Consider the following 23,280-nt stretch of genomic DNA (forward strand, 5'->3'; position numbering starts at 1 on the left):
CCCAAAGATGCTTGCTGGCCTATCAAAACAAGCAATCTTTACTTTAAGAGTATTTAACAGATAATGTCAAGTAATGCACTTAGGCCCATTTGCACTTTCATTTTTATTATAGGAAGAAGGCAATTATAAAATTACATTTTCATCTGTGAAAAAAAATAAGTTTAGAAAAGCACAGGGCACAGATGCTTAAACCACTGGAACTGCAACACTGAAAATACATACTTAAGTGTAAGAATTATTAATACTAATGAACAATACTTGTGAAAATGTAGAAAAATACACAGGAAATTCCAACACACGAACACATTAAAATACAAATTCTTTAGAAGAACACAGTAACAGGAATGTTTGACTGAGAAATTATTCTCTAGCTAAAATGGTAGCTCTCATCTGGTAGGGTAATTCCTTCCTCTGGGTCCACTGAGGCTGATCTTCCGGAAAAGAACAACTGCATCCACAATGCACAGAACGAGCAATACAAGGCCAAACACCTACAAGTAATAAAAGTAATGTTAGTTTCCTCATATGAGCCTCTTGTTATTTTTTTTCTCTCTTTCACTAGAGTGACTCATCCGCTGTTTCTCAAAGAAGCAATGATTGCATCTCCCCAAACTTGTTCTGGCCTTCTAACTATATGTATGATTTGAGACAACTGATAAATTCACTAACATCCATATTTAACTCCCATGAACCTTTCATATAAGTGATTTTCTTTTGATGTGATAGCAATAATCTACACCCTGGTTTTGTTTGATGTTTGTCTGAAGAGTTGGGAATGCTGTGACTTCCCTGAATGCCAAGCTAGTGCTGCACTGTACTTGACAATGCTTTTATCAAAATGAAAATTCTGTTTGTTTAAGGGCTGCTCTACTTAATAGTTTTGGCCAAGAGTCAAATCAACATTTGTAGAAACAGCCCTAGAAGCAAAAAAAGCACTGCCTCTCCTCAGAAGTTCTAAATTAGAAACATAATTGAAACTGAAGAAGACATATATAAATATTTTAAAAATGCAGAGCTTCAGGCAGGCAACTGGAAAAAGGAGGTGTTTGTAAATCTCTCAGGATTCACTGCAGAGTTGATGTTCTTAGCTCTTGTCCTTTAGCGTTCTCCCCCATGCATACAATTTTTTTTTTCAATTCAAGCATGTTGATATTTTAAATTGAATTATCTGATCTGGTGAGAAATGCGAAGGTAAGCTTTTTTCAGGAAAGAGCAGTTCAAGACAGTCTGTGCCCTAAGAACACATGCCTGAGGGCAATTCTGTCGCTCCCAACATTAAAGATGTTGAACATTTTGCCCAAACTTGTTTTTTTAGGCTACCTGTTAGTCCCGTCTTCAATTTAATTTCTATGAATTTCACTACTGAAAATATAAATTATGTTCACTACTGGGAATACAAATTATGTTCTAGCATAGTCAGTCACTTTATCACAAAGTCTCCTCTTTGCTTAAGTTATCAGTTACCAGTACATGACAATAATTTTGCACCTCTCTGGCTCTTAAGCTGACTCGGAAAAATTCATGCAAGTCATGCAGCAAGTTCCTTTTTTTTTTTTTTTTTTTTTCCTGTTGTCACATTTTAGGTTATCTTGTATTTCGGGAACAAAATAGTTTCAAAACTGAGTTTTTAGTCTCTTACTGGTTGCTAATGCTAATTGTGTTGGTTTTCCTTCTAATTAAAAATCCAAGTTGCTTAAACTAGTAAACTAGTTTGATCTTAAATGCACAAAAATCTTTTTATTCATAGTATGAAAAGACTTCAACTGCTTTAATTTCTCAGTAGATGTCAGAAAAAATAATATACAAATCATAAGGAAAATATTAGCATGCCTGTTAAAAAGTTTTAACTCTGTTTAATAAAATATTAGGCATTTCTTATCAAATACTGGCATCAAACTGGATATTCCTGAAAGTACTATGGATTATCCTATCTAGAATTTCAAGTTATGCAAGTAAATGCAGGTAGATTTATTTTTAATAGGTTTCACCAGTAGTATTGATTAGGTAAGTCCTAAATCTATTACTATGTTTACATTACTAGTTGTTTGAGGATAATCATGTGAAAAATGGAGGAAAACGCAATTTCTTAATAATAACTAGGTCTATTACTGGATTTAGTGAGATAAACTAATTGCTGACTGACCTTCCTTTGTTTGTGACTTCTGATTTTATGCTTCCGTGCAGGGTTATTTTCATGGTCTGGTCAAAATGCAGGTATACCAAAAGATTCAAATCATGCCTATTAATGAATTTATTAAATTCTTAAAGTAATTATCCTACTTACTCCCCCAACCAGCGTCCCATAGTTTGTCTTGATTATTATCGCAAACAGGCACACAACTAGGAGAAACACAGCTGCAATCACCGAGTTGAAAATATCCTGAAAAAGCCAGTGGAAGCAAAATATTTATTCTGTAATACATGCACGAAGAAGAATATGACTAACTCCTAATGTAGCACAAGCCACTAAAATATAGTTGTATTACTATGAAGATAGGATTAAACTAATACCCAGTTATGATCTATAGTGATACTCAGTGGTCTGATATTAAAAATAGCATTGATAGTATCCTCATTTTGCTTAACTTCATTTTTTTTTCTAGCAGTTAAATTTGTGTAGTCTGGGTGTAACATGACAGATTAAAACAGTAAGTAAATTAATACAGAAAGTAAGAGAACTCATTAATACTGAAATACAAATGTATGTTTAATTTGTGATGGGGAAATACAATATAATAGATAAAAGCAAATTAAATTTATTAGAGGATGGACTGTTAATTGTGATAAACATATTATTTAAAATGTTATGCAAATGAACGTTATCTCTGTCAGGCAAAACTTGTATCAAAAATGAAATACTACTTTGGTTTTATATTTATAGAAACAATGATTGAACTGACTGAAAATAACCTCTGTGAACCTGCTTTCATGCATGTTTCCATGCACAAATCACAAAATGCGTAAAATACATTTCATTTTAGACAAGGCAAACCAATACTTACAGCTAAAGGCCAAAAGAGCCATTTCATCTTTTTATCTAGTTTTAGTAAATACAGTAGAAAAAATAACAAAGTGATGATAACTTCCATGATTGCAAGTGCTGTATATGCTTCATGGGATCTTGAGACAACAAAGCAGATGAACGTTGCAAAAGCCACAAGCTGAAGGAATAAAAAGAATATTTACTAATATTAACCGTATCTCATAGTCAGGCATACTTAACAGTCCCACATTAGTGTACAGCGTGTGACAAAATGGAGTTGGCAGCAGGCAGACCCCTGGCCTCTGCCTACTCGAGCAGGCAGCACATCTGCACCTCACAGGCACTTCAGAACTTCTTGTCTGTTGGTTCAAGCACTGATCAAGCTGCAGCAATATCCTCTTAGCAGGCGATCAGTGCTAACCTGGGAACCGTAGGAGTGTCCTGGATGCAGATGCCTGGAACCACCAGATCCACGTGTGGGACCTAAGGTGAGAAGCAACTCCCCGAGAGGTCTACTAGAAAACACAGCATTCACTTGCCTTCTCTCGCAGCATGGGCAGCCCCTAACCAAACACCTGAGACGATCATTTTTAACGACCGTTTTTGCAGGGAACTGCCACATTTCAGCACAACTCCCCTTCCTACTTCCCGACACCCCGCTTCTGCTTTTACTCCGCCGAGGCGGCCAGAGGCACCACTCCGGCCTGCCCCGCGCCGCCGCCAGCCCCACGGGCCGGGGCCCGGGCTGCGCCTCCGCCGCCCCGCGCGGAGCCTCCCCCTGCGCCGCCGCCGCCGCCTACCAAGCGGGCGATCTTGATGGCGCCGCGCGGGGAGCGCGGATAGGCGCTGTCCACCGTCCCCATGGCGGCTGGGCGGGACGGGGCGGGGCGGCCGGTAGCGCCCCTGCGCGCGGGGGGGGCGGGGCTCCAACCGCCGCCGCCGCGCGCGGGCGGCCCCACCCGCCCTGCCCCGCGTTCGCGCGCCGAGGCCGCGGCGCCTTTAAGACGCCGCCTGCCGCCTGCGTGGAGCGCGCGGGCGTGGGGCGCCGGGCGGAAGTGAGGCCGCGCCGGGCGGAAGCGGGGCCGCGCGCGCGCGCACCGCCGGCGGCGGGGATGGGCCATGTGGCGGCTGGGCGCGGCCTGGGCGCGGCGCGGGGCGCTGCGCGGCGGCGGCGGCCGGCGTGGCCTCCGCGGGAGCGGCGGGCCGGGAGGCGCCGGGGCGCGGCCGCCGCCCCTGCCGTGGGGCCCGTCCGCGGGCGGCGCGGCGCCGGGGGAGCGGCCGTGCGCGGGCAGGAGCGGGCACTGTAAGCGCGGCGGGGCGCGTAGCGACGCGGGGCCGCGCTGCCCCCGGCGGGGACGGCGATGGCGGGACGTGCCGGGGGGAGGGCTGAGCGCAGCCCCCGCGGGAGGGGAGCGGGGCGCCTCCGCGCTCGCAAGGATCAGTTCCTCCCTGCTGCGGCGGTGAACGGGGTGCGGTGGCTCTTGAGGAGGAAGCCAGCGGCGTTTCTTAACCTTTTATAACTGCGGTTTCTGCCCCAAATAAAACTAAAAGAACCCCCCGAAGCAAAGACGTTTCCAGGGCCTTTAGCACGACAGCAGTGAGCTCCCTCTTCAGTTGCACAGACAAACCCGTTTCGTTCAACTCCTTGAGTGTCGTGGCCTTACCTCCGCAGTCCCCTGGTCGTCTTGGCCCCCAGGGGCCTCGATCCAGTGTGTCGGTCTGTCTCACACCGGAGAACCCAAGTTGCCTTTTTGGAGATCGTAATCCTAGAGTGGCTTACAAAAGTTATTTATATGTAATTTTGAGATGTAAGACAAACATCTAAATTGTTTGGCTTGGCAGTGTCTTAAAATTTCATTTTTGCCAAACACTTATTTATGCCTGTGATGTTGGTGGGCATTGGACCGTGAGTTCTTGACTTTTTGAAAAAAAAACCAAAAAAACAAAAAAACCAAACCTAGTAATGACAAATAACTGAAGAGCAGCAAGTGTAACAAAATTCTGCCGTAGTGCAGGCGCTAACCATTTGACTCCTTGTAGTGTAAAGGACAGTGCAGAACTTGGACTAGACAGGCATACAGTTTTGTTCATGTTTGTTATTTTACCCTGTGATAAGCTAACAGATTGCCCAACGTCAATATTTTCAAAATTGCCAATGGAGAACTTAACCTAATAAATAGGCTCAAGTTAAGAGGCTTAGTATAGTTATGGGTTTTGATGATCTCTCTCTCTCTTTTTTTTTTGATTGTAACTATATTTATTTTAATTCTAGATAAACATCTGATAAAAGGAGAAGATAAAAAGACGGTAATAGTATTTGCATTTTGTTCAGAAAACTATGTAAAATGTACAGTTTCTTGCTTTATTATGCTCAAAGTATATTTGCAGCCGCTGGATATGGTGTGTTTTACTGAGTGATATCCAGATGGTGGGTCCATTACTGAGGCTTACTCAGTGCAAACCTGTGTTTGATTTAGGTCTGTAACTTAGAGCAAAATGAGGAGGGACATGTGTAATGTATGGTACTGCTGTAAGGAAAAGCTGCAGTATTGGGTCAAGTGTTGTATCAAAGATGATACTGTTTTTCATCAGATATGTATCGAGGGGAATATTGCAAGTGGAAAAACAACATGCCTGGACTATTTTGCACGATCTACTAGCATTGAGGTACTAATTTTAATTTGCTTTATGTTCATTTACTCATTAAGAGGTCAATTAATCTGTAGATTAGAGTTTGTCCCTCTGTAAATTAGCAGCACAATACATTTATTTGCTTTCTTATGAACGTAAAAAAAAAAATCTTAGCTGTATCTTGTAATAATCAAAGACAAAGTCATAATGATGAAAAGTATCAGTGTCATACAACTGAGAGCCCCAGTAAATGGATGACTTTAGGAAAGAAAACTGCCAAACCCCTTTAATAATTGTTTCTTGAGAGATCTCAGGCTGGTATAACATTTAATCTCGTATTCTGTAGACGGAACAAGATTAGAGAGAAGGCAAACTTACTTTATTTTAAGCAAAATCAAACTGAGATGAAACTTCAGTGATGAACAGTTCTAGTAAACATCAGATGTTAGTATTTTTCCCAGCAGACCTGGGAACTCATTTGATAAAAAGTCTTAGGACTTTTCATAGAAGTGCTAGGTCTCAAGATATGGTTTGGTAATTTAACAAGATCGATACGGAGTAAATAACTCTTAACCCAAGGGATATCGAACTTTAATTTGCATGTAGTGCAACATTTGAAAAAACAAACCAAAACAAAAAAAGACAAGTTAACTTCTGCGTCTTATTAGATTCTTCTGTGCCTGGGCCTACATTATAGTTGGGATACAGATAGGTCTGCTGTGATTTTTACCTGTTCTGGGTAGAAGTTTTTCTCATTACTTTTAATCGAGTTCTAGATGCATTTTGTTTTTTAGATCACAAAAAATAAATTGGAAATTCTTAGAATGCCATGCTGATCTTCATCTTCAGTTCCTTTGTTAACCAGTGTTATTCTCTGGGAAATTAATTTGTGAAGCAATGAGCAGATCATTAAAATGAAAGGCGATCAGTACTTAGCCATTCTTTCCCCTTTGGAGATTTACTGATAAATGACTCTGAATGAGAAATTATATCCAGGCTTGTTATGTAAACAAGCCAGTGTTTTATTTTGGTGGTTTAAAAATAATGAAAATATTCTTTATAATGAAATATTACTTTATTATTTTAACAATATCAGTTACTACATTTTGTACTTTAGAATTGGTGCCATTTCTGAAGAGAGATGAGCTGTCCAGTACACATTTTGAATACTTTATTTAGTTATTGCTTGTTCATTTGAAAATAATCCTGTAGTCAAAGATTTCAAATCTAAAACGTTTAACATGGAACCCTCTATTTTTCATACATGTTTCTCTCTGCCTCCCCTTCGATGTATGTATATATAAAAGGTTTTGACAGAACCAGTGTCTAAATGGAGAAATGTTCGTGGTCATAATATTCTGGTAAGTGGCAGAAATTGATTCTGAAATTACTGTTCTTTTAAAAAGACACACATGAGTTCAGTCCAGTCAGTAAAACTGTTAGGAAAGGTATGGTTGTACATAGTTTGATAGAGCTAAAAATATAGCTCGTGATGCAAAAGTCTTTTCCTGTGATCAGGACATGCATTAAACATATATTGCATGTAAAATGTGATTTCAGCAAAAATTACAAGTCTTGATCCTTAAGTAAATCAGTGCTGATAGATACTGTACTTACAAAACACCTGTTTTCAATATTTTGGAATTTTAGCAAAGCACCAGGGTCTGTCTGCGTGTAAGCGGTTGTAGGTAGTAGTTCAGACAGGCTGCTGGATTGTATTGGGTCTGTTACTGGGTATGAGCTAAAGAAATTCACAGAAAAGTAAGCTCTGATTGTCCCAGTTTTTAAATTTACTTATATTACACTATTTATGTTTTTTTGCTATAAAGCTACCTCAGAAAGCGAGAGGTTGATCTGGACAGTTTAGATGGGCTCACTGATGAGGGTAAAGTCCTGGGAGATCTTGAGAGCTTTTGTGGATTTCTGGGTATTCATCTCTTCTTGCAACCATGCCCTACCAGTATGTCACTTCCCATATCAGTGCTCTGATAAAATGGTCTGAGGCCTCTGACTATGTCTGCAGGTACAATTTTGCTGGAGTAGTTGAAGTGGTTTCTGATGTCAGTCTTCCCTTCTTTTGTAATCACACTTCTATTTCAGAAATGGCTGGATGAGATGTGTATCCACTCTCAAGCAGATGTGGAACTCAGCTGTCAACACAGCACAGCAGTGCATATACGTGCCAGCCCCCATGTGCCCAAAGCTGTATTTGATACCATTATTGCTAGCATAGGTCCTTTGGAAAAGCAGGCAGCCCCCCCCTTACTGGGAGCTTCTGACATTTTGCTTTCTTACTATTAAATGTGAGGGGATGGGGCATGCTTGGCTATGTCACACCCCATTAAAGCAATCTGTGTGCTTTAGTAGTTCTCATTCTAATCTTGAACAGGGAGAGAAGGAGGAGGTCAGATCTGTGGACTGAAGCCATTCTACTGTCTTTAAGTTTTGTTACCTCTCCCAGTAAATACTGAATGATGTCTTAAGTCAGATGTTCCCTGCAGATTACAGTAAATATGTGTGGGGGAAATGGAAGCAACCAGGGAGAACTGGAGGATCTGAGAAATACTTTAATAATCCTTTGAGCAAAAAAGCAATTTTGTTGTTCTTTGTTAAAAGATACCTTTTCTGAAGCCCAGACCATAGTTAGAGCCGGATTCACTTTTCTGGATGGAGTGGGTATCCCGAGAGCCTATCAATTCACAAAAATATAGTAGCAGATAAATTCTTTTAATTACTGATGTATTTAATTTGTCTCAAATAAACTGTACTTTGACCTGATTGTACCAGGTGCAGAGTAACTGTAATTCTTGAATTGAATTTAGTGAGCATCCCCAATACCCGATGTCAGTAAAGACTGGGATTGCAATTCTCACACATGCTTTGTGGAAGGCAAATGATCTAATTAATCATTTAATTCTTGTCAAATCTGATATCAGCAGCTTTAGTAATTCTCTTGCTTTCAGCAATTCTGATGTAGTGCAAAAGCTTATGAAATAAACATAATTTTTCCCTTTTTTCTGTTAAACCTAATAAAAATTAGTGTCTGCCTTTTGCTTCTATCTCTAACACCAGGGCTTAATGTACCAAGATGCATCAAGATGGGGGATAACATTACAGACATACATACAGCTTACAATGTTGGAACAGCATACCAGACCAATGGTAACTAAATATATATTTTTTTCTTTTAATTTAAAACAGAGATAGTAAGGTGCAGTTATGGATAGTGAATATTTTCTTTAACTTCGTATCCAAAAACTAAGATACTGTTTACATTAGTTCTTTGTTCCTGCAGTGAGCATGAATTTGGGTAGTGCAAGGACAGCATTGATATGCTCAACACGTGCTCAAGGAGACATGAAACATCTGCTTCCTACCTGCACAGAGCTTTTATTTCCCAGAACGAATATTGTTTCTTTTACACCACCCTTTTGAGTCAGACTTGGAAGAGTATCTTCATCATCTCATGACAATGACCTGTCTTGATCTGTCTTTATAAATGTAGCTACTTCAAACCTTGGCTATACAGTAGATAATCTTAAAGGTAATATCAGCAGCCATTCTGCTGTCCCGTGCTATCTTGCAAGAAGTTAGCTCTTGCTTCTCATGTTTATACAAAATAGTTCTACTAAAATTCTCTATTGCTTCTTCTCAAATGGTTTACATTTTTTTTCCTTGTCACTTTTTCTTTCTCTGAAACAATTCACATACTTTCTAGTCCTTTCTTTTTATCAAGATCTTTTAACTTTGCTTTCCTTCAAGCACTTTTCATACTTTTTATACCAGATCTTCCATTCTCTGATTACAAGATACCATCTTAAGTGGCACACTTGTACCTTAGTGATTGTTCTTGCGTTTTACTTTGAGTTTGCTTCAGGGAAAATTTTCAGAAGTCTCACATAGAGTAGTGATACTGCAGAGATAATGGTATTTTCTTTCCAGAACAGTTGTATTATTCTTAACTCAGGCTTTCATAGGAAGTACCTTTTTTTTTTTTTTTCCCAAGTTCCTGCACTGAACATGGGTCAGTTGTCAAGTCTCTAGAATGCCTAAATTTTAGGGATGAGCCTGCTGAATCTGTATTCAGTGTTAGCAAGAGGATATGGCTGATGAGTGCACTTGTAAATATGATGCATACGTCCTAGTAAAGAATTGAAGAGAGGGAAAGGTCAGCTGATTGAAGGAGAGATATCAAAATACTGTCAGTTCAGTTGCTGTTGAGACAATTCATCAACAGATACTGCAACCATAATGTATCAGATTGTGATTGTATTCTTGTGATTGTGTAGAGGATTATGAAGATTTTTTTTTTTCAGTCTGCTTGTTCATGTAGGAGGCAGCCAGGATACTGTTGTTTGTGCTGAATGCAGCCTGACTGGTGACAGCTGGGTGCTAAATGGCTTGATTTGACATCAGTACATGCTGTACATAATATATTTTGGGAGTTTACTTCCCAGAGAGCACTTCTGTTTTTTTCAGAATGATAGAAATCTCACTCTCTTGCTAGTGTACAGAAAAGCTCATTAAAAAATCTCAAGGATTGGTCTGCATTTTAATCTGTGCTTTGCTGCTAGTTCCCATCTAAACCTTGCTGGAGCAACCGTTACTTGTGTGGTCATTTATGGGCAGAATAATTGATTGGAAAGAGCTATTCCAGGGTTGACTTGTTCTATAGGGACCAGAGAGTATCAGAGAATATTCCTTCTCCAAAATGGAGCTCTATTTGAATACATCTAAGACTGATTAGCTGGTAGTACTTTGCCACATACAGCTATTTCTTTGGTATTTGTAAAGAGGTAGGAAATCATTTGAAGCAACTTTTACACTATTTTTCTTGCTATAGTTTTTTTTTTTTTTTTTGAAGAGCCTGTGCTGTTTACACAGTAACACAAAAAGATGGCAGGAATTTGGGTCTGCAAATCCTAAATGGACTGCTTCGCCCCTGCCCCAACAGTTAATAGTTAGCTTCAACAACTGCTGAGTTGAATGCTTCTGCAGTTACCTTTGAAACTTGCTTAAGAATAACAATTTAGTTACGTAGGTGCTTAATAACGCAGTGACCATAAGTAAGACTAATAACATTTTTTTTTGTATTTTTTTCCTAAAAGTGATTTTTTTTTAATCACAAGAGCTGGAAGAATTGAAAGCATATGTATTTTATAATAGAGAAGACAAGATGTGCAATATAAACTTGAAAAGAAACAAATTTTTTAAGCTGCAAAATGTAAAGTGGTCAGTGGCTGTCATTTTGTTTTGTAGATTTCCTCTGTAAGAATGATGGAGAGATCAATTCACAGTGCAAAATACATTTTTGTAGAAAACTTGTATCGAAGGTATAGTATATGGCTTTCTACTTTACTTTTTTTTGACTTAAATTAGATTTTCTAAAATTAGATTTTTTTTTTTTTAATAGACTATTTGCATTTAAGTAGTCTGTGAAATCTGTTAGTTCCATGTTGGAGTGGCAGTTGCATGGATAGTGTTGACATCTTTAAAGAAAACTGGTAGAATAAGAACTGCAGGATGTGGGCCAGGTTTTAGCATTCTTCAAAAGTACTCTGTGAATTTAGAACACCATTTATTGAAGTTTTCTGCTCTCCAACTGGATACAGAAATATTGAATCAAAGCAAACAAATACACCACAAGAATAACACTGTAGGAGGGGGAGAACTAGACAGACAGTGATTATTATCCAGCCTAGCATCCAGGATAACTATCTCTTGTAAGTAAGAACCTAAACAAATGATGATTCAAGCCCTTTCATTGCTCAGAATTAGGTTTTGCAAGAAAAAATAGACAGAGAACCCCTTGCTAGACTAGAGAGTAAAGAAAGAGCAAGAACTATTTTCCTGTAAAGGTTGTTTCCTCTATTAGCCTTGTTTCCTGTCTCTTTACATCCTGTGCCCCTGGCCATATGTTTAGGAATGGCCCATATGTTGGGCCAGTCTTAGAACAAATAGGCCCAGCCCAGGTTATCTTGCTTTGGGGGATGAGATTGTGGCCTGAGCTGGAAAATGCATTTATTACCTGGCCTGTATAGAACCTGCCCATCTATACTAGCGGAAATGCTGAAATAATGCAGTTATTGGGACTGATTTTGATTTTTTTTGTTTGCTTGTTTTTTTTTTTTAATAATGCTGATTTACAGTGGAAAGCTATGTAATAACGTTTTAATGGATTTTTCAGTGATTTTCAAGGTCAAAACCAGTTTTGCTCCTGTCCGTAGGAGAATGGCTGCATGCCACAAGGTGGCATCTGTGCTACATAAACTCTTAGTCTGTTACAGAAATTGCTTCAAATGCTTGCAGAGACACACGCTAAGATGCGAGGCAAAGAGAAACGGGAAGAGACACTGTTTATCACAGCCTATATACAGTGGAAATATAACTGGAATTTCATTCTTGTTTTTAATTACTGACTTGTTTTTTCATTGTAGAAGGGTGCTTTTGTCCCACAGACTGAGAGCTTTGTTGCTAGTAGGCTGAGTCTTCATGCATCACATCTATGTATTAACTTTGTAATAATATTATTAATGGCATCTAAGCTGTTTGACCATTTCTGCGTTTTTTAATGTTGGATAGCAGGCATTTACTTTGTTTTTTTGTTAAAGTAAGCAAGAGGTCAGTTGGTATTACTAATAGCAAATCTAATTATGATATAAGGGTCTATAGAAGGGTTGTAGATTAAACAAAAATTTGGGCTACACGAAAATAGGAATTTTGCATCAGATTAAAAATCAGTAACTCTGTCTACCCCATATCCTGTCTCCAGTGGTGGTCAAAAGGACTTGAAAAGAGTAAGAACAAGGCAGGCTTATATTATACTTTCTGAATGTAGCTTTCCAAGCCTCCAATAATTTAGAGTTTAGGGGCTTCCTAATGGTCTTGGAAGACCATCATGAAAAATCATGAAAGTGGAGAAGTTGGTGACTGTAAAGTGAAAGGAAACCATGTTGAAGGGAGATAATGAAAGGGGAAGTGCCAAGCTAGAAGGAGGTTACTTGTGTTGTGTCGGTCTTTGAACTGATGATGTGGACAAAGAGTGAGAGTATATTAAACAAGTCTGTAGGTATTACAATGGAAGATTGTAAGTTGAAAACTAGATGTATATAAATTGATCCCAAAATAGTAGCTAATATCATATACCCCTGAGAAAGGTAAATGTGATTCCTGGAAGTACCTGGCAAATGGTTTTAGTCAGAGATAGGGAAATTGTTACTGCTTTTGTGCTGTTATGAGAGCTTTTAACATTACTGTTTACACTTCTAGCTCCTCAGTCATGATCTATGAACTAAAACTGAAACAGTTGCAAAGCTGTTTTCATTCATGCTAGAATGATCAGGAGACTGGAAAGCCTGTCTTAAGAGACAAAAACAGCTTGACATGTTTATTTGTACAGGAAATTTGGGAGAATATGCTTGTCATCTGTGGGAATTCCAGGTGCAAACACTAAAAATGTAAGAATTTTTTAAGTTGAAAGAATGTAATAGCAAAAGAATAAATAGCTATAAAAAGTCTGTGGCTACATTAGGAGGTATTAGGGGCCATCAGAGAAACAAAGGAAGAACACAGACATATGCTCGATACATTTATCTAGAAGGATAGTAGGTTGTTAAAGCTGCAAAAAAGCATGCAGGGAACATAGTAGCCGTTGCCATTGTACAAATTGGATTTTGCCTATCTAATGGAAGATCCATCACTGACCTGACAGATGATATTAAGTAAATTTTGCTGAAAACTTCATCAAAAAAAAAGAGCTCAAGCTATTTAACTGTTGTCTTCAACAAAGAGATTGTTTAGTAGGAAAATTCTGTCCATACAACTGTTTAAAGTAATGTATAAATGAAATGTGAATAAATGAAATAGAACTTTCCTATCCCTCCCCTCTTTCAAAATAAGCCCAAGAGTGAATGGGATAAGCATGCTGCCAAGATCAGAGGTTACCTTCTGCTCTTTTCTGTAAGAGAAGGTATTCCTGGGGTCCCAGAAGATACTGCAGTCTTAAAGATGCAGAACAATCCCTTGTTATCTTCAGTCTTTACAAGCTCTTCTCATATAGTAGAATGATTTGTTTAAGTAAGGGATGAAGAGCTGTGGAATATCAGGAATACCAGCTCTTCTTTGATCCAGTGTCACTCAGTATTGTGTTTTGGCTTTGCAGGCTTTTTTTCCCAGAGTGAGAAGTAGAATAAGATCTACAAGAATAATGGAAGGCTTAATTTATGAGCAGCTGCTGTGAGCTTCTCTAGCATGCGCAGATATGCATGAGTGTCCAAATTCTCATTGTGATTGCGTATCTCAATTTAGCACTTAAAAAGAAGTTAATGATAGTTGTAAAACCGTAAAAGAATCTTAAATGTGTGCACTTAAGTGTGCATGGTGTGTTGCAGTGTTAGGCATTAAGAATTCCCTTTTTTGTATTTGAGTTAACTGTTGTTTATGATAGAAAAGTAGTTTCATTCATTTTTAACTTTGTCAGCAAATTTTGGAAAGAAAAGGGCCTTCTAGTAAATTTTAATCTTACCTGAATTTTTAAGGATCCTGAGCCTGATCAAGTATCTTTATGTGAGTATACAGTGGACTCCACTGGCACAGGGAAGGCAGAGGCATGTTGTCTGTAGGGAGGGCATGCAGAATTTACCTGAGTAAACCTGTCAGTGCTGTGTAGTAGATCAAGCCTTAATGGTGGTATGCAGCACAGTAGTTCAGATATATTTGCAATCATCCTGATGTAAAGAACATTAGTAACAAATGTCTATTTTGACACTAATTTGTTGCTAACATATAAATGTCAATATCGTCTTTTTCTTCTTAGTCACCAAGTAATTATTTCTTGACTGTAGTAGGAAAATCATTAACAATTGCAAGTGCTAAGAATAGAAACATTATACTAGTAAGTATTTTATTAAAAATAAGGAATTTCAAATTTTTTTGATCCTATGAACAACACTTTATGATGTCTTTAATGTGGCTGGCAATATTGGTCTGCTTTTTCTAGTTCATTGAATAAATTGGGCATAATTCTAGTTAGATGAGGGGAGAAATGTATACATGAGTTCAGAATTGATTTCTGCATGTTGTTCAATGAACAATAACTTTTGTTATGTTTATTCAGCGGAAGAATGCCAGAAGTGGATTACATTGTCCTAACTGAGTGGTTTGATTGGATCAAGAACAACACTGATGTGTCAGTTGATTTGATAGGTAAAATTATGGTGGGATCTTGAGGGACATTTTGGGGTAAGGTTGTTTTACTGAGAGGAAAAAGAATATATTTCTTGGTCATCATTTATGCAATGTGGTAGTATCTGTGATGTCTAGCATCAGACAGCATGGATTTATGGGAGGGTTCATGGACTGATTAGCAGTAACACCAAAGGGGAAGTTTAGTGGTGAATACTGAAGTCAGGATCCTTTGCATCTGTACTGTTTGAAGTAGATTTCTTCTTAGCTTTTAAAGCTGATCCTTAAACAGAAGTGTTGTAATTTTTATTATGGCAGTTTATCTGCAGACTTCTCCTGAAGTTTGTTATGAGAGATTAAAGAGAAGATGCAGAGAAGAGGAGAAGATCATTCCTTTGGTAAGGAGTTTCTTCAAAAATTGTGGTTACAATGAATTTGAACCACTATAGCTTAAAAAAGGTAATGATTACACATTTAAATATTAAAATTATATCCTGAGTATAATGCCAAAATGTAGTGCAGCTATTTCCATTGCAAACTAAAACTTTGGTATTTAAATTTGAGCTATTTTCTAAAAGTGCTCTATTGTACACACTGACTTTCCCAAGGGTCATGTCATGTTTCAGTAAATCAGTCTGACATTGCTCACTGTTTAGATCTTCAGTCAATGTTAAACTTCTCCAGGAAGTAAAAAGCCAGTTGCTTTTGTGTTACTAAACAGCATAAATATACCCAAGTAAAGCATGAATACTTGTGCATGCAGATGGCAAAGATTTATGTGGACATTTCCTGTCATCTGCTGTTACTAGGATGTTTATGCATGAAGAATATCTTTGCTTGTATCTAAAAACAGGCAACTTCTTGAAAATCATTAGCATGCTTAAAAAGTAAACTATACAAATGGAATGATTGGTTTCTTTGTCACAGTTCATAGAAGGGCCTTGCATTTAAACAAGTCTTCTCATAAAGAAAGCCTTAATAGGAATAAACGTAGTTACATAAGATGTGCTGTATATTATTAAGGTGTCTACTATTATGTAGTTCTGTAGTAATGTTAAACTGTCAGTTGTACATTTAAAAGAAAATGAAGAGCTAAATTCTGGGTCATGTGAAATTTTGCCTTGGAGAATAAGTACTAGAGTGGTTTTGAAGAGATACTGTTATTTTGCAGCTCTACTAAAGGAGGAGAAATAATTATGAATGAAAAACGTTAAGTTGTCTCCATGAAAAATCTATTTGTTGATGGCAGGCAGAAATGCTTTTAGAGACAATGAGTTGGAAATAGGAGGAAGTGAACTAGGAACTTCAGGAAAATGTATTGACACAGGGAAATGCCTCGAGTAGACATTCACTATAGTTTTGTCTTTTTTCTTTCAGCATCTCCGTTGTATTTATCTGCTCTGTAAAATCTTAAGTCAGGTTACACCCACTGGAGCATGGTTCTTGATCTAACAACATGCTCAGAGCCCTGCAGTCCTATCAGCTGTGTTTATTTGAGTTTTCTATGGCGTGAAACTTTGTATTGAGAATACATTTTCTCAGAAACCTTCTGATACTTTGTTTTTGTCAATCAAAATATCCAATGCTAACTTCATATGTAGTCCTTAATGAATATACTGTAATTGCAATGTGTTTCATCCCTGTAAGTATATATTGTTTGAATAACTCTTTTCTAGGACTATTTAGAAGCTATTCATCAGCTCTATGAAGAGTGGCTCATTAAACAGACACTTTTTAAAGTTTCCTGCCCAGTGCTTGTGAGTATAATTTTAGTTACAACCATTTTAGGATATAGATAATTATACTCTTTGAATATTAAGAATGTTATGTAGTGGTAGAAGTAAACAAATCTGCTTTTATAATAACATTTGGAAAAGGAAAACCTCAGAAACGTATTTAGAGCTATTCATAGTTTATATCATTAAAGTCTTGTCTTTCTGTTAGGTGGAATTTGAGGGGTTATTCACTGTGACTGTAGGATCCAACCTGTAGCTTTTCTATGAATGCCAAACTCCGAACAGCAAAAAAATTGAACTGATCTCTAGGAGGATTTCAGTTTGCCTTCAGTGGTAGTCCTGTTCTATTTTGCTGAAATCAAACGTGTTCTACAAGGTCTAAACTTCTAATGCTTGTATTCTTGTTCTCAAGGTTATTGGAGCTGACCACGACATGCAGAAAATGATAGAAAAGTATGAAGAAAACCGGGACCAAATACTAAACCCATATAATATGCAACACTGTTTATAGAAGTCTGTTGTTACTGTATTTTAAAAATCATGTTTATGAAGTCTGATTTTAGGGTAATTCTGATTTGCAGTATTTGCAGTACTTCCTAATGTGACGGTTTATGCTTTAGAATTACGCTTTGTGAGATACAGACTTTTGGTATGAAATGTCTAAAAATATTTCATAAACAGAATATAAGCTAATTCTTCCATGTTTTTGAGCTCTCCATCAACTTTACTGTGTCAATTCTGTCTGGCTCAATTATGGTTATTGCTTGATTTCCAGCATTGCTACTGCTTCCTGTAAATAACCTAAGGAGTTTTTTTTTCCTTTTTTTCTAATGACAATTCTATTTTTGTAATTTCAAAGAAATAGTTCCATATGAGAGGTGAGTTGTCCTCTTATTATTAGAAACACCAAGTGAAGTACATTAAGTTTAAGCAACATTGTTAAGTAAGTTTTGTTGTTTCAAGATGGGGGTCTTACTCTAATCCTGCTTACACTAGTGTAACTTCATTGAATTCAGTAAGTTTCTTCCACTTTACATAAAATCACAATAAAGTTATAGTCCTGCAGATACCTGTGAACTAGCATAGTCCCACTGAATTCAGTGGTAATAAAAAAATAATATAAATTTAATAGGTGTTTGGAGAATAGGTCTAAGGTTTTTTAGGCCAGATTTTAAAAAGAGCTTATTTCTTAGTAATTTTCGTTGTATCACTGACAGAGTTGAGGACTAGTGAAAATACGGGGTGCACAGAATTGTCTGTTACTTTCAGATGGTGACGTAAATAGTAGAACTAATTGGCAATATAAATACTAAATTAATTGCTCTCTTAACTATTTTGGCTTCTTCTTAGATGATTTTTTTTTTTTTTTTTGTAGAGAACTATTTTCTTGGAGAGCAGAGAAGTACAATAGAGGATTAATTCCTGCTCTGATGTTGGCAAAATTGTTGAGTTGCTCTTAATTTCTGCTTTATCCTCTGGAGCGTAGTCTTCAAGTTCATGCTTTTAATGGAACAGTTCTGTGACTGTGTATTAACTTTTTGTTTAATTTGAGGACAATGATTCCTTAAGTATTATATGTAATTACTTTTTCATAAAAGTTTTGTGTTTAATTGGAACAAGCAAAGTTAACAGCGCTTTAAAACATACTTATGTTAATGTAGCTGAGAGCTCTGTAGTGAATATTGCTAAAAATAGATAACAAAACTTTAATTAGTGTTCTGATCAGTTAGTATCTAAGTGTCTGTAACTTAATGGAGGGATAGTAACTTCAGTTACTGCACTTTCCATGCATTTATACTTATGAACAGTATCCAGTTGTATCGTTCTTGGAGATATATCACTTCACTCCTTTTATTTTGTAATTTTGTGGTAGTTGTATATGCCCCAAATGGTTGTAATTGAAATGATTGCACCTTTTTGCAAGTAAGGAAATGCAGTCATTTCTTTTTTGTATCTGGTGGAAATTCTTTTTCCGATCAGTACAATTAAAAAATGATCAGTGCACTGAGGGAGTGCTTCCTAGTGAAGTACTGATATACTAAAGCTTGCAAACCCAGTTTTGCCATTGAATGGCTGTAAAGCTTTAGAAATCTAGCTTAAAAAATAAGATTTTACATTTTAAATAATTATCTTACTTAATGAAGCTTGGTTTTGATGGGATAGTAGGCATTCTGAATCCTCCTTGCAACTATTTTCTTTTTCTTCTAAAAGAGACCAAAAGAACTATTTCCAAGGAAATAGTTTGTAAGTTTGAGTCATCTGCATTTTGTTTCTAACTCCAATTTGATTGTGGATTTTAGAAATAAATGACATGTATTTGCAAGGTAGCCCGACAGTCTAGAAAAGAGCACTTTATTTGTTCTGTACAAAGAATCTTTAACTTACTGTTCTCTTTTCTTTCTGCTTTTAAAGCAACATATTGAACAGATCTTTTTCTGCCCCTCCCCCCATATTATATCAAAACAGCAGTTTGGAAGGAGGTTATTGATGGTCATAATTATAATAAAAGGAATATAAATTATTTATATAACTTATTTCTTAAAGATTACAAATGTAAAGGCTACAAAGAATATGATGGTTTTAGTTTTTATTATGTATTAATTTTCATATGTAGATTTTCAGTATACAGAAATATTGGGATATTTAATGAGAACCGGGAGCAAAACAAAACAGGTTGCTTGGTATGTGTTTTAAATGTATGGTATTTGCAGTCTGTTATAGTTGTGTAGATAAAAAGTATTAAACAACCACAAATAACTGTTTTTAAGCCTGAGACTTGCTTTCATTTCCTCAGTTGATAGGGAAGAAAAAGAAAAGGCAATTGGCATTATCCTGATATATATTTTGTTCTTTTTGTTACTGAGAAGCGATGATTTAGCAGTAAGGCAGAAAATAACACAGGAGGTACCCTGTTTCCGCAGGCATACTGAACTTTGAAATCAGTGGAGTGGATCATATAAACAAACTGCAACTTCAGGGGATTTTTTGTTTTGTTTTTTAAGATATGTCCTATAAGGGAGGATGTAATCTTTACTTGCAGTCTGAACTTGCATTAACTGGATTTGTAGACATTTGGCAAAATTTATTTCTGTATCTGAAAATCTATTTTAGGTGTCCATGAGATTGATTAATTGAATCAGTCAACCTGTGTGGTATCCTGTTTCCCACAATAGCTAGTAGTGGATGCCTCCTTGAACAACATACAAATTAAAGAAAGAACAGTGCCTCCTTTCCATTTAAGCCCTTCTAGCTCTTTTTGGTTTCCTGAGCCATTGGTTAATCTTTGTGTTTAATGGCCCATGGTGGATTTTTTTTTCTGGAAATTTATCACTTTGTGAGCCTCTGTAAATTTTGGTATAATATCCTGTGGCAATGTGTTCCACAATTTAACTGCAATCTATATGAAAAGTGCTATCTCCTTCCGTATTGGCTTTTCTTTATTGCTTACATAGTTTGGATGCATATTCTGTCTAGACTTGGATATTTACTTTGTCCTAGTCAAGGTGTATTAGCAAATCAGCAACATCTGACAGCAGCATATAAACTGAAGTGAAATAGAACTGCAGGAAAAAATTAAAGTATTGTTAGATAGACTAAATTCTCTTTAGTCTGACCTTTCATCTCTTTTAGCTTGGGAAACATGTTTAGGAGATGTTACTTGTTTGATTAAACATTTCAGATAGGTGACTGTCCAAGACTGTAGGTTCTGTGAAATCTCAGAAATTGTCTTCACCTGTGTAAATAGCACACAAAAGGACTGCCCACAGCTAGAAATAGCCCAGCATCTTTCTTCAGTGCATTTCCTCCTGTAGGAAAGGCTGGATGTTCTGCCATCAGCTGCTGTTAAAAGATTCTATCCTGAAGCTCTCTGTACTTCTCCTGAATAATGGCTCTCCTAGCCAGTTACTGTCCTCTCTCAGGACTTTGAGGATTCCATCCTGCCTGTAGAGTATGGAGGTTTAAGCAAACCTTGTGTATTTCTAAGGCTGAAGGAGGTAAGGGGAAATTATTGTCAAATGGTGTTTTGTGGTAGTTGAACAATGGAGGTACTTAATGGGGCTAAAAGAAAGTTGCCAGCTTTTGAAAATGAAAATCTAGTTTCAGGACAAAAACTAACAGATTCATTTTATACATGAGATAAATGTAGTTGCTTTGTCTAATCCAGATGCTGTCCTCGTCTCTCAATCTTTTAAGAGAGTTTGGCAGACACGATAAGTATTAGTGCTGTATCAGGATCAGGACACCATTTTAGTAAGTGCTGTGTGAACTTGCACCTGAAAGAGTAATTTCTATCTGAATACGTATATAACTTCGAATAGGAGAGTGACAAACTAGAGGAGCTGTTTGTTACCTATGTATTGTATGCATACTGCTTGCTTTTATTTATTTTTATGCCAAAAGGGATAGATCCTCTGCTCCATCCTAGAGCTTTCTGGCTGGTAACTGATATATGTGCCCCCACCCCTACTCCCTTTCTGCAATTCAAAAATATATATGCTTTCCCCTCGCTTTCTCTCTTTGAGAGTGTGCTGCTTGGTATATTCCACCCCAATCCTAATTTCAAATTTTTTACTATTTAAATCCTGTGAGAATGAGCTTTGTGGGATTGAATTAACTATCTCACTTAAGAGAGCTGTGCCTGCTCATTTTCAGTGGGTGGGCCCTTTAGCCTTGATTTGCAATTTACTGTGTAAATAGAAATATGGTGTATCATGTAGAGAGGTCACTGGTTGTTACTAACCCAATGCTTAGATTAAAAAAAAAAAATCTTTTGTGATGACAAATCTGAGTTTTAGAAGCATATGTACCTTCCTCGGTGCTTTGCAGCACCTTCCTAGTCCCTGTTAGCTCTGCTTTGTTTGTGTCTCAGGCTATTTGTTATATTGTTTCTAAAAACCTTTATTTATTGTCCTGAAGCAAAAAATAATTCTTTGCTTATTTAATACTTGCCAGTTGTTCTTTTTTTTCTTTCTTTTCTTTTTTCTTTTTGAAAGTCTTGCACTGAAATTTGGTTGTGGTTCCTGGCTTTTAAAAGCAAAGAGTTTGTTCTAAAGACAGGCTTTAACACCTTCACTCCAGACAGGGCAAAACTGTGTGTGTGATATGAATGCTAAGGGGGAAAAATGACTATTTTAAGAGACCTGGTGGGAGAGGCTGTGCGAGTGAATAATATCGCCAGCTACCAAGGTCTTCAGCCTGAGCTCTGTGTCTGCACTGATGAAAAGAATTTCTCTAATCCAAGGCTTAGGAGCTGAGCTCTTCGAAGGGGTTGTGTGCAGCATATAAATTTGTGAACAGCCTTGGCCTTGTGTCTATGATAGAAAGACATCCAGTTAGTAAATCCCCATTCAGTTCATAGTCAATCAGGACCAGCTGGAGCACAATTAAAGTTGACAACTTGCAAGAGGATATGCATGTATTTTACAAGCACAAATCACTCTTCTTTAGAAAGAGGCCCAGGCAGCCAGCACTCTTGCTGACTAGCAGCTGTACTTAGGTGGCAGCTCTTGTTTAAGTTAATTATGCAAGGGGCAGTGGTCATTAGCACAGGGACAGGAAGGCCATGGCAGATGGGGCAGAGATCTCATGGTCCTTTTTGTCTGTCTCTCTCCCTCTCAGGTCTGACTATTTACAAACATGATTTCAGACCCACTTCTACCCTGCCCTGCCCATTGTGGAAGTTGCACAAAGGAACACAGCTTAAGGCCTTTTAAATACATGACTTATCTCTTCAACTGGTTTTCAAATCCAGTCTCTTCACAGGAGTCTGTAACCTTGTAATGGAGGTGTCCCTGAAGAGACTCCAGAAATTTGGGAATACAGGAATAGCTTTTAGTACAAGACCTCAAAACCTACCACTTTACAAAGACATTTTTAATTTCTTCCTGTAATAACAGGGAATTCAGAGAAAAGTATCTAAGACATTTTAAGTGGACAGTACCTCCCTCTATAAAGGCAGACAGAACACTTAACAGTCCTGGTCAATCTGCTGTGAAGAGGAAATTTCTTTTTGATCTAGGTACACAAACACTATCAAATACTAAATTCTCAGCATGTAGCCATTTTATATTCCATAGGTTTTGTGCAACTGTTTGTTTAGTGGGCTTTGTTCAGAGACAAATATATTTAATATCCTTAATCATAATATCTCTACTAGTGTTCCTGTGATTTTTGTGGAGCTGTGGACTGCAATGCAGTGTAAATCTGTTAGTGAGCTAGAGAGTGCTTTCTCTCTTCTGGAAGATCCTCTGTATGTATATGTATGTTTTACCCTTGTCAGGTTGCTCGTAAGCTGTTGAACACGGGAGATGCAGCTCCAAAACTTTGCTCAAAATGGGGCAACAGGAAGATCTAGGTCCCCTAACTGCCAGATACAGTGAAGACAAGCCATTTTGTACAGGCTTATTGGGAGAAATGAGTATTTAAAGATGTCTAGTGCTTCTCACAGTAGGTGTTAACTGAACAAGGGTTTAATAAAGGCCAGAAATAGTTGTAATGGAATTAGGTCCATACAATGGTGACGCTTCAATGTCATGGTTTTCAGTTTCCTTGTGCCTTGGCTCCTCATGTGTAAGTAGCTATTAATTACTCTTCCTCTAAGGTAGTAAAAATAAAAAACGAGATGATATGCATATGGATCCTGCAGTGCGAGTGGTTATCTAAGTATTTCAGAAAGCATCTTCATTTGTGATAAGAAGTTTTGCAGCCCTGAACAATTAACACACATAAGATTTAAAACATAGAATT

The 23,280-nt window shown here is 37.6% G+C and overlaps 2 protein-coding genes across 3 annotated transcripts; one reads left to right on the plus strand and one right to left on the minus strand.

The window, feature by feature from the left end:
- Nucleotides 1-88: 88 nt before the first annotated feature.
- LOC134145999 (chemokine-like factor) lies at nucleotides 89-3,874 on the minus strand. The gene is made up of 4 exons (XM_062586092.1): nucleotides 3,784-3,874; nucleotides 3,003-3,161; nucleotides 2,285-2,380; nucleotides 89-491 (listed from the first exon to the last, which is right to left on the minus strand). Exons 1-4 carry the CDS (start codon nucleotides 3,844-3,846, stop codon nucleotides 387-389), a joined length of 423 nt encoding a protein of 140 aa, XP_062442076.1. The 5' UTR covers nucleotides 3,847-3,874; the 3' UTR covers nucleotides 89-386.
- Nucleotides 3,875-4,216: 342 nt separating this feature from the next.
- Nucleotides 4,217-19,295, plus strand: TK2 (thymidine kinase 2). Of its 2 annotated transcripts, XM_062586093.1 has the most exons (10): nucleotides 4,217-4,286; nucleotides 5,256-5,290; nucleotides 5,576-5,650; nucleotides 6,922-6,975; nucleotides 8,687-8,776; nucleotides 10,874-10,947; nucleotides 14,730-14,818; nucleotides 15,116-15,195; nucleotides 16,474-16,554; nucleotides 16,946-19,295. In XM_062586093.1, the coding sequence occupies exons 5-10, from the start codon at nucleotides 8,693-8,695 to the stop codon at nucleotides 17,042-17,044; spliced, it is 507 nt and encodes a 168-aa protein (XP_062442077.1). In that variant the 5' UTR covers nucleotides 4,217-4,286; nucleotides 5,256-5,290; nucleotides 5,576-5,650; nucleotides 6,922-6,975; nucleotides 8,687-8,692; the 3' UTR covers nucleotides 17,045-19,295. The 2 variants fall into 2 exon arrangements, with proteins under 2 accessions (XP_062442077.1, XP_062442078.1); XM_062586094.1 differs by lacking the exon at nucleotides 5,576-5,650 and having other exon boundaries at nucleotides 4,220-4,286.
- The last annotated feature ends 3,985 nt before the right edge of the window (nucleotides 19,296-23,280 follow it).

This window comes from Rhea pennata, chromosome 13, assembly GCF_028389875.1.
Source record: "Rhea pennata isolate bPtePen1 chromosome 13, bPtePen1.pri, whole genome shotgun sequence".
NCBI classification, from domain to species: Eukaryota; Metazoa; Chordata; class Aves; order Rheiformes; family Rheidae; genus Rhea; species Rhea pennata.

Bases quoted from the DNA above. Each gene is read 5' to 3' on its own strand.
- LOC134145999 (XM_062586092.1), bottom strand. From the start codon at position 3,846: ATGGGGACGGTGGACAGCGCCTATCCGCGCTCCCCGCGCGGCGCCATC. The intron at 3,162-3,783 runs GTAGGCGGCGGC...TTATTCCTTCAG, and splicing joins CCATCAAGATCGCCCGCTTG to CTTGTGGCTTTTGCAACGTT. The intron at 492-2,284 runs GTAAGTAGGATA...TATTACTTGTAG, and splicing joins ATGGGACGCTGGTTGGGGGA to GTGTTTGGCCTTGTATTGCT.
- TK2 (XM_062586093.1), top strand. From the start codon at position 8,693: ATGTACCAAGATGCATCAAGATGGGGGATAACATTACAGACATACATA. The intron at 8,777-10,873 runs GTAACTAAATAT...TTTGTTTTGTAG, and splicing joins AACAGCATACCAGACCAATG to ATTTCCTCTGTAAGAATGAT. The intron at 14,819-15,115 runs GTAAAATTATGG...TTATTATGGCAG, and splicing joins TGTGTCAGTTGATTTGATAG to TTTATCTGCAGACTTCTCCT.